Source organism: Hyalella azteca, unplaced genomic scaffold (genome assembly GCF_000764305.2).
Source record: "Hyalella azteca isolate HAZT.00-mixed unplaced genomic scaffold, Hazt_2.0.2 contig5995, whole genome shotgun sequence".
NCBI classification, from domain to species: Eukaryota; Metazoa; Arthropoda; class Malacostraca; order Amphipoda; family Hyalellidae; genus Hyalella; species Hyalella azteca.
The window spans coordinates 27994-39416 of record NW_025936167.1 but is presented as its reverse complement, the minus strand read 5'-3'; the positions used below and the strand labels follow the sequence as shown (position 1 = coordinate 39416).

The window sequence follows — 11423 nt, the reverse complement described above, 5'->3', positions numbered from 1 at the left end:
ACTTATTGTTATGTTGCAGTGCAGCGAACCATACGCATTTATGTTGTTTTCTCTTCAATGTTGTATGCAAGACAATGTTGTATGTTGTTCTTAACACGAAATATGAGAATGACTACTTCACTCATATATTTATTTACTTATAAATGCAGGAAGATTTTCCCTTTTTCAAATTCAGTAATTTTTTATCATCAAACAAAAGTGTTGAATAATTTAGTGATGTTGAAAGTAATGTATACTCTGATATAATAATAATATGATAAAAGTAAGTATGTAATGTATTATGTTATAAAGTAACAGCTGTGAGGGAGCAAGTAACTACACTCCTCACAAACGCTCATAAACCTCCTCCTCTCCTCACCAGGCGCTCATAAGCCAATGCACCAAGTGACGGCTGATGTAATCTGTTCAGTGATGTCGTCGTAGGAAATTTGGCAGCAAAGCGATGTTAGCAATTGATTGGAATATTTTATCTCTATTTGTAATTTTTATTTATTAACTTTCTTTTTTTCGGCGTAAATTTAATGGTGGCAGCGGTTCGTCTCGGATGCCAACAGGCTAAGCCCGCGCTTTTTCTTTTCATTGTCTTCATGATTGTTTGGTTAAAGTTGATCACAGTTTAGTATTTGTATACGAACTGGCACTTGCAATTGTGTTCAAAAACATTAGGCTTATATTCATTTTACATTAGGCTTATATTCATTTATCTTACAAAAGTAAGTAAAAATTTTTCTGTTCGGGAATAAACGGCAATATTTTTACAAAATTCCCATTCAGAAGCATGGGTTTCAATCGTGTGCTTTCAGTTCATATTTTATCTTCAGATTCTGATGATGAATTCGTATAAGAATCCTTCAGAATCCTGACCATTTTAGTGGCACTTGACGCGCTTAATTGCATTATGATTTATCAAACATTCAGAATGTCTGGCTTTTTATTTTTGCGTTCATTCTCATTACGAAATTAAAACTCCTCTATGAACGCGAAGCCTGAGCCTTGGTTCTTATTATATTGTTATTATCATTGCGGTGTGTAACGACGAATTAACCTCTATCAACCCATACCTGTTATTATTCTACGAGTTTCTATTGGAGTTCCCAGAATAAAAGACATAAACTTAGAACATTTGTCCAGAAGCGAGCGTATGTTATTCAGATACTCAAGTCTGGCTGAACTATTCATGTTTGTTCTTTAGTTGAGTGTATTGTGGTGTGAGACTACATTTACAAGATAAAAGTTTGAGAATTTTTTGGGAGGTAACTGAAATGTTTTATTGAAAAGTTCATTAGGTTTAGTGTCGACTGCCGCCGCGGAGTGGCTGAGTGGTTGAGGTCACGAAGATTGAAGCGGTTTCGAGACCCAGCTAGCTGTGTACATTTTGTGTTGCAACGACCGGCGAGACAAGGCCTGATCTCAGCCCCAGCACAACTATGCACGTTAGTATGTCGTTGCATTATATTAACTAGAGTTCGTTAGTTTGTGTTCGTCTTATACAGCCATTTTGTCTTAATCCTGCGTCATGCAAAAGAATTGAGGGCATCATGAATCCTGCAACCAATCTTTTTCTTTAAGCACCCGATCTTTGTACTTTTTCAACCAATATTTGTGCAGCCAATCCTCGTGATTGCGCAGCCAATCCTCGTGATTGCGCAGCCAATCCTCGTGATTGCAGCTGAACCTGCCAATCACTAACCCGTAACCTGCTACACGGTGTATTTGTCTTACCGTCGTCGTGTGCACGGCACTCACATCCCGACCTCAGGAGGTCTGCTGACGCAGGTCTGTACTCATGGGAGGTGAGCGTCTCTCGTTCCCAGGGGGGTTGTTCCTGAGCGCCCCACCGCTCAGCTCGCAGAATCTGACCGCGGTTCTAAGTTGTGGGGTCAAGTTATTATGTAGGTAGGATTCTTCACATCAAGTTATTATGTAGGCAGGATTCCTTACATTTCCCTTCTCTGACTCTCTCGTGCGGGAGGCCGACGTCCCATGTAAGTGACCTCTTGTTCAAGTGTCTTCGTTTCTGTTGCTCTTCTCCTGTGCCTCCTTGTCACTTCGTCTCTTTGAGATGCTAACGCTGCTTCTTTCGAGCCAGCTTCAGCGGGCTGGACATCTGAGATCTCCTGCCCTTTGTGGGTGATGACAAACTTTTGATTTTGAAAACTTTCAATAATTGAGATCTTGCACCTGATGTTCATCTTGATTTTCGGTGAGTTAGCAAATTGGCTGAAGTGCTAGTAAACATGTGGCCACTAAACTAACTCTCAATACGACAAATTTGCGACCTTATCAGTATCTCTTTCATGAGGATCGACTTCATGTATGTTTTATTCGATGCAATGTTGTATGCAAGGCAATGTTATATTCAATGCAACTTGGTCAATTCATGATTATTTTATTAACTTAGTCACTCAATAATTTTTTTTATAGTTTTATTTGACGTGCAATAGATGGTAATTGTTGTGGGTAATACTTGGCAATTAAACTAAGAAGCTGATATATCTACCGCCACATTTGCCGAAATCCTGATCGAGGAAATTTTAATTATAATACCGAAGCAATTGTTGAGAATTAATAGAATGATATTGTGCAGAATTAACGGTCCGCGAACATCGCTACCACCGTTGCTAGCGTCTTGTACATTGCGCTTACGTCGTGTAATTTAGAAACACATTTAGTGCTTTGATTTTTATCATTTGTTGAATAATGAAGTACTTTGTATAAGTTTAGCATTTCATGTGAGTATTGCTACTAATAAATTCAAATAAAGTTATAGACTTGCATGACTTACTCATTTCCTAGCTCTCCTCCGCGTCATGGTAATGATTTGAACCTTACAGTGTCTTCCCATGAGGAACAAATGTATAATGAACAATAAGATGCCTCTATCACAACATCCAATAAATGAAACGCATAAAATTCAACGTGTCACTATATAATGTTACAATCTGCCGCTACATCTACACCGCTGCGTATCACTCAGTGAACCGCTTAGGAACTTTGCCTCTGTTCTTTCTGACGGAAGTTCCTTCAGTCTCCTTCTCCTCCTTGGCCAGCCCCATCATCTTCAGGGCCTGGTACCCCGTGTACACCTCCACCTGGCTGTCTATGTGCTCTTCGTCCTCCTCATCATCCTCCTCCTCTTCGTCCTCCACGATGGTCACCCTCTTCTTCTTCTTGGGTACGGGCACGGGTACGTACTCCACCTTGACCTTCTCTTTGAACTCCGTCTCGTCTATCTCGTCATCATCGTCGTCGTCGTCTGCTCTACGCTTGACGCGCTTGGTCTTTGACTTGGTTCGCTTGCCACGCAGCATCATGCGGTTGACTTTGACGTTGACTTGGTCGAGCGTGCGGCTCTTGACTGCTTCCTTGTAGTGCGCGTCCGTGTAGACCACGAGGCACGTAATCCTGCACTGCGTGTCCTTCGCGCTCACGCACTCCGCGGGCTCACTCAGGTCATCCTTCTGCAACACGAAGATAAAATGTACACACATTCTTCAACAGCTACCGTTACCAACAAGTTACCATTTTTGGATAAAATTTACCTAGTTTCCCTCAAGTTCTTTTATTTGAACAATCACTCACGTTATCAAAAACAATTTAATATGGACAAACTTACTTCCGTTATCCATACTCTTGTAATATGATAACATTTACTCCCGTTGTCTAATGGTTCCTATGCATCAGTTATTCAAGTTAATCACAAGTCATTCGAATTCGATTGTAACATACGGTCTCTCAGCCCACACATTCTCAACAGCATGAATAATCAGTTACACACAAATTATTTAGTTGATAGCGCTAGCTCACATCGTTAACATGCGTTACTCTATGCAGGGATGACAGGAACACGAGTTTAGATTGGTACATCAAAGGTGACGAAATTTATCAGGTTTTGCTTTTGACCCAGCCATCAGAGGACCCCGTGACGAGGTAGTATCTGGGGTGTGTGTGGGGGGCGGCGGGGGGCATTAGGTCCATGGCGCGCACTCTGTTGCTGTGCGCCTCCCACGCCTGCAGCGTCGCCCCCGCAGCTAAGTCGTGCACCGCCACACGGCCGTTCTCCAGCGCCACCAGCAGCACCTTCTCCTGGGCAACGCAACAGTATTATTATTATTGTTATTATTATTTATTATTATTTATTATTATTACCAGTTACTATATTAGTGACCTTAACATTCACAAAATCATTATTATTATTATTTATTATAGTACGCCACCAGCAGCACCTTCTCCTCAGCAACGCAACACAAAATTATCATTATTGTTATTATTGCCAGTTACTATATTAGTACCCTTAATATTCACAAAATGATTATTATTATTGTTATCATTATTATTTTTATTATACTACAAAGTGATTGTTGTGACGTCTGGTCAACCAAACTTAGAGGGGTCGTTACACATTGAGAGAGTACGAATAAGTTTTATAGTGAAAGAAAAAGACACGAGTGAGGATAAGAAACGAATATGCACCATTTCAAAGGTTCTATAAACTATTTACAAGCAAATACATGCAATTGATGGGTAACCCATTGAATATTTTACCACAAAAATCAAAGCAGTTAAATTGCAGTGCAGGATTGACATCTCTACAAACTGAGAAGAATTCATAGAAAGATTTTCAATGATTGTGCATAAATTTTACTTAAGGCCACCAACATGATACAATTCACGGGTAGCTCACTGCAAAACTGAACACCGCGTTCAACAATAACACAATCTAGTGCAGCAGTATATTGCTGGATTGCCACCTTCACAAAATAAATTTATCAACAATAAAACAATCTAGTGCAGTGTATTGCTGGATCAACACCTCCACAAAATAGAAAGAATCCATAAGGAAAGTCTGGCATTAATTATATGTATGAGCGAGATGCCTAGCAGACAAGACCTGGAGTCAACACCTCCACAAAATAGAAAGAATTCATACAGAAAGTCTGGCATTAATTATATGTATGAGCGAGATCCCTAGCAATAGAAGACCTGTAGGAAGGCGATGTCGTTGATGCGCACGAAGAAGTCGTGCGAGTAGCTCGCTGTGTGCGCGGACTGCACGGCGTGCAGGTCCACTCTGCTGTCCACGACCACCACGTACTCCTCCCCGCTGGGCGACCACTTCACTATTGAGCCAACTGCAACAGTTGTTATATGTTATGGATATAAATATGGATATAAATAGTTATGGATAAAATAGTTATGCATATAAATAATAGTTAAAAGATATTAAAGTGAGGTAAATGTGAGTCTTGTTATTCAATAACTGTGTTGACTACTATAGGATGAGCAATTAAACATGCAAATAAATGCACGATTACTAATTTTTTGGAAATTAGTTACACGATTACCCAACATAGCAAGTTACCCCCACTGGGGCCCCAACATAGCACCCTACCTTCATGAAGGTTGGAGACGTAAGCCTTCCTGCCCTTGATGAGGTCCCAGGTGTGCAGCGTGCGGTCCTGGCCTACGGAGATGGCGAGACGTCCCGTGGGGTGCACGGCTACGCTGTTGATGGTTCCTTTGTGTCCGATGAGCTTCTTCTCACACTGTGTACCATGAGTGGCCGTATAGTATTATTGAATCACAGATTAAATTATATCTGGATATTTAAAAATATTGATGGGTTGGGATGGAGTAATACATAATCTAGTTCTATGAAGGATAATGAAAAATCAATAGCTAGCATTACTACCAATTAAAACTAATATCGATATATGCTGTTAGCTTTGTCATGAACTGCAGAGCTTGGTTTATTTCATTAATACTTATTACGGTCAAATAGTAATTAATTATGAAATGAAAATTCATTAGTTCCACCAATGGGGACATTTTCATAAAAATATGTAGATGTAACAGAGGAGCACAAGATTTAGTGCAATACCACAGTAATATTATTAAATATTATGAGTAAATGGCCATTAAATTATAAAATGTTGGAATCAACCTCATAATGTTTTCATGAATGTCAAATGCACTTTGATAGATGAAAGAAATGTATCATTACATTCTTCAAATATTCAAGTACAAAAATTATTGTGATGTAAGAAGTCAATAGCAACACAAAATAATAAAAAATTTCAAGTGAACTGAATATCAATGAAGCAACATAACAGAGCTTCCGGTTCAAGCTGGGAATAATCAAGGGAAGGATGAAAATGTCATTATTTACGCACCTCCCATTTGCCTTCCAGGAATATACAAATTTTTCCATCTTCAGACGCTGAGAAAACATATTTCTGTTTGTGTTGCTGCAGATCTGTGATGGTGCCTTTAAAATAACAATAACTAATATATACAAATAATTATTCACAATTAATTAAGTTTGTACATTTGTTCCAGTGGAAGATAAGGCTTGAACACATTGTTTGGAAAAGAACATGAATATAACTAGAAGAGAATCTGCAATTGAGTAATGATTCAAAAGAAGGTGCAAAAGTTGTAATGTTCAATTTTATGTGAATTATAGATTTCTTATAATGCATAATTTCAAATTTATTCTGATAGAAAGAACACTTTTGATTAGCAGACATTTTGTAGAAAATAAAAATATCACAGAGCTTCCTGTTAATTTATATAATATCCATTCTACTACATTTTTCTATTACATTCTATTTTAACACAAAGATTACAAAACAATCTTGCTTGCCAACAGCACAAAAAATGCAACATATTCATGTTTATCAATTAAAAAAAAGTTATGTTTTACTAACAATACATATATAAAAAATATATTTTCATGTTTACCAACAACATTAAAATCAAAAGACAGCTTCATGTAACAACACAAAAACATGATTTTACTTTGAGCACTAATGACGTCTTTACCTTCATGTTCACCAATAACACCAATGACAGCCTTACCTTCATGTTCACCAATAACACCAATGACAGCCTCACCTTCATGTTCACCAATAACACCAATAACAGCCTTACCTTCATGTTCACCAATAACAGCCTTACTTACCTTCATGTTCACCAATAACACCAATGACAGCCTTACTTACCTTCATGTTCACCAATAACACCAATCTTGTTGCGCTTCTTTAAATTGAACACATGGACCATCTCATCAACTCCCCCAGAGACGATGTGAGGTCCACAAATCGTCAGCTTCCTGATGCCGCTGCAGTGACTGTGGCTTGCAAAAGCTGAATTGAGCGTAAAATGCCCATCCTGGAGACAAGAGTTCACGTAAACACAACAAAAGCTGCACATTATTCCATATGTGAATATTATTATTTTTTCAGAATTATACCTTTTAGCAAATCATATATTTTTTAGATGTATATGAAACAGAAAATTTTTTCAGTGGAAACTGTAAGGAAAATGCATAATAGTAATTGCACTAATTTAAAGCAATAATGAGAGAGATGTAAATAACTTGGGAGAAGTTTGGTAGTAACAGAGATGCAGATCATGTAGGTGATTTTAAACTGAATGTCAAATGATAGCAATGTCTAGTATCCAGGTATTGTTTAAATACTGGTTTCAGTTGTCCATAATTTGCATATATTGCAGGGTGCATCAAAAATGGTGATGAAATGTTCTAAAATCAGCACAAAAATAATTGGTTGTTCCTGGAAGTGAAGTAGAAGGAATTAAAAATTACAAAGCACCTCTGCAATATCTATTTTCATTTTTTAAGAAATAGAAGAATTGAAGCAGTTATAAATACACAGAGCTGGTATTATCAAGATAGAATATCACAATAAATAGAAATTTTATTTCAAGATTATCCAATAAATATTACCTTACATTACACATAAACCAACCTTGGCATATTTGATGTTGAAAGCAAGTATATACTCTTCATTTGTGCCAACAATAATTTCAAAACACTCTCCAAAGAGTCTGTTATTAATGTCACCCATGTTTGATAAGAGATATCTGCAGATGGAGATACAAGAGTGAGATTAAGCTGACAGCAATGAAACTCATGTCATAGACTTTCATGTCCATGAGATTCCTGCTGGATGAAGTATTTATGTCCTATTTCATTTTTCACTAATATGCAACATCAAGCTGCAATATTCCAAAATTGTTTAAGATGCACCAGGTATCATCAAACAGGGTAAAAAAGGACTGGTGGAGTAAATTGGGCTTTGGGACAGTCCTCCATCATGGCATAAAAATGTTACCATCAAATGGGGTAATAAGGGAAAGTTTTGAGTGTTTTTCATTAATAACTTCTTTCCATGAAACATTTCGTAAACAAGTTTGGGCTCATGTTGAAGCTCTTTGCAGGGGCTATCAAATAGCCTCTCTAAAAAAATTCTATATGCTATTCTTAAGGTACCAGACGCAAAATAAAAGCATCCCAAAATACCCCTTGCAACGGGGTAATCCAGGATACTTGAAATAAAACTCAATTTTAAAACGTTTGAAGCATGCAAAGTATACTCATCTATTACTAACAGTATGTAGATGATGTAGATGTAGAATAAAGGACATTTTCCCTCATTTTTACTTGTTTTTCCTTTATTGATATATTACCATATCTATACAGCATGGTGCCAATCCATAGGTTATTCAAAAGAACCTGTTCTTATGTCATTTTGAACCGATCAACACTTCTTTATGGACCGATCGTATAACACATATTCGAGCCGCAAGATTTCATACCTACTGAAATTATATGATATTAGAGCCGCGATATTTCAGACAAAAATAGGACTTTTCCAGACTAGGTCCCGAGTAGCCCCGGTTGACGGTAGGTTGACTTGTTATCATTACAATGATTACATTCTGCAGGATATTTTGGCAGGAACGGTAAAGTAATGCAAAATGCGGAAGTTGACATTTTATGAAATGACACATTTGAGACGGGCAAACTGTGATTTTTCTATCAAACAAAAGTTAATGACATTCAAACCGCCAGATTTCATACTTACTAAAATTATATGATATTAGAGCTGCGGTATTTCATAAAAAATAGGACTTTTCCAGCCCTGCAGAGATACGTTTCCAAAATCTTACTTTTCACCCTTTTTTCAGGGATTTTTTAGAGGTAGTAAATGTATGAATTCCTAACTTGCTTTAGCTTTATACTACATAGATAGGAAAAATATTAAACTTTATGCAACTATTTTTGGTTTTGCAATGCTTTGATTAGTTTAGCTGCTACAACATTTCTACGAAATGTTGGACGACTGTCCTGATTTAGGTACCCTGCCCATCCCTTATTGCCCTGTTTGCGTTTGATGGTAGCTGCAGAATTGCCATTTGCCAGTAGATTAATCATTTCCTATCTAATTTATGACAAAAGTGTGCAATCTAGCTACAAGATTCCTATGTCATCCAAATTTTAAAAAAATGTCAATTTAAAGAAACTAGATTTTAGCATAGAGTCCATCTCCCTAGTCCATCAACTAGCTACCGAGGAAATTTACAACCATGTTTTATAAAGTTATTGGTTTACATAAATATGGGTAATGTATGTATAAGACTAGGAAATTTGAACACACAAACTTTGAGATAAATAAAAAAATTATTTTCATAATTCATTACATTATCATCAGTTTTACTTTCACTTTTTGTTATGGGGCTGAGTTTGTTGTACCTAGTTTACTAAGTTTAATCATTATTAATTATTTGATACTTTGACGCCTGATGGCTAAATAAATTCTGTCTGACAAAACGGCTATGATCATATCATTCATATGAAGAGGTTAACAAGAAGATTGATAGTAGACCTAAGTCCTAACTACCATTTTAAGATCATGCAATGCTACAGAATTACAAATTTACAAGCAAAACGTGTGCAGGCGGCGCGGCAGGAGCCGAAGCCACGAGATTTCAGTCCTGCAGAACTTCAACACATTTGGCTTTGGGTGATGTTGGAAATCTAACAAAAAAAATGAGACTGCTGAGCAGTTTTCTAATTAAGTAATTATGGATGCTATCGCTATCAAATACAAACAATAGTCACGTTGTATTCGTTAAAAAATAGAAGATCACGTAACACAGCAACGAGCAGCTTTACCAACCGAAGTCTCATAAGTCATAACTGGAGTAACTGGACTGCCCTAACCCTATGGCTAATACGATACGAATAGCATGATTGGGTTCGAGTAAACCACGTGGCGAATAAAAGATTCACTGAATGCCGCGGTATAGTAATTTCCGTTTATCAGTTGATTCCGCGTTGAAAGAAATCAGAAGTGATTTATCACTACGTAGATTATACGAAATGGATAATAAAAACCAGATCTGATCTTGTAGTTTTAATACGTACCAGCTGCACAAATAAAAAATTAATTCGCAAATGAATTAATAAATTGAAGATTATTTTTTTATATGTGACTGCTGCACAAATGGAAGACAAAGTAATAGCTTTCGTCACCACTGCACGGAATTGATAATTTTTGCAGTTCAATAATGCCGTTATCCAATCTTATCATATCAAATGTAATAATGTACGTATCTAGTGAAGCGCCATTTTTCCAAACTTTCTTGTAGCTTGACATAAACATTGAACTCCCGGTTTGCAATTCAATTCAAACTTCATTGTTTCGTTGTAAATTTTGTACTTATTATTTTCTAACACACTTTACACCTTTTGAAGTTCTAAGCGCAGTAAGGAACAACGAATGTCGATTATGATAAACTAAGCACAATCAATATTCATTTGAATTATCGCGCTTATTCTTCTTCAACCTCCACAATTCTGTTCAATCTCCGGTCTTCATCACAACGAATTGTTTGCAATCAAATAGCTCGAACTGGCTATAAATTCTGAGATTAGGGATAAATAAAAGACCACATCAGACTTAGGATCGACCTTTTGGATTTTTATAAACTATAACTCAGGGTCATAACATCCAGTTTAACCAACAACTTTAAATGAACAAAATTGGAGACATCAGTACTTTATTGCCGTAACATAACAAATGACAAACATTGTTCTTGAGAACATGGAAACAGCTAATCTTATTCTACCTACTTGATGATTTACCTATGAGTTATTACAGGGATATTTTACTCATTTGCGCTTAGAAAACTGTCTCTAGGCGGGTTATGTTATTGAATACATACATTTTGATGTAACAGAGAAACCATCAATTATTAATTATTTAGAAATATTGTTAACCTTATTGTTATTAACTGAATAATTCGTTCGGTACTCTGTATTCAGTCGAAAGAAGCATTGAGACGATAGCAGAGAGAATAGCTTTAATAATTTTCCAAAAATGTCAGGATGCAGAAAAACACAATTGGATGTTGTGGTGCATATAGAAATAACGGAACTAGGCGCTGTAAACTTTGTTTAATGTTTCTCATAATAATTTAGAGATGTGAACTTGCAATAAATCAAGTTAGTTATTAACACCAATAGAAAAAACACTTAAATAAGTCAAACGTTGGCCGAAACATAACAGAAGGAGTCGTACAACAACAGATACCATCGTCGATGCAGGTAAACT

At 36.8% G+C, this 11423-nt stretch overlaps 1 protein-coding gene across 1 annotated transcript; it reads right to left on the bottom strand.

The window, feature by feature from the left end:
• Positions 1 to 2969: 2969 nt before the first annotated feature.
• Positions 2970 to 7888, bottom strand: LOC108669899 (p21-activated protein kinase-interacting protein 1-like). The gene is made up of 7 exons (XM_018157332.2): positions 7773 to 7888; positions 7005 to 7173; positions 6174 to 6268; positions 5393 to 5546; positions 4984 to 5132; positions 3904 to 4086; positions 2970 to 3461 (listed from the first exon to the last, which is right to left on the bottom strand). Exons 1-7 carry the CDS (start codon positions 7869 to 7871, stop codon positions 2970 to 2972), a joined length of 1341 nt encoding a protein of 446 aa, XP_018012821.1. The 5' UTR covers positions 7872 to 7888.
• Between the last annotated feature and the right edge of the window lie 3535 nt (positions 7889 to 11423).

Coding starts and splice junctions, on each gene's coding strand:
- LOC108669899 (XM_018157332.2), bottom strand. CDS start 7,871: ATGGGTGACATTAATAACAGACTCTTTGGAGAGTGTTTTGAAATTATT. Junction 5,547..6,173: donor TCCTGGAAGGCAAATGGGAG/GTGCGTAAATAA, acceptor CATGGTACACAG/TGTGAGAAGAAGCTCATCGG. Junction 4,087..4,983: donor ACGACATCGCCTTCCTACAG/GTCTTCTATTGC, acceptor TGCGTTGCCCAG/GAGAAGGTGCTGCTGGTGGC.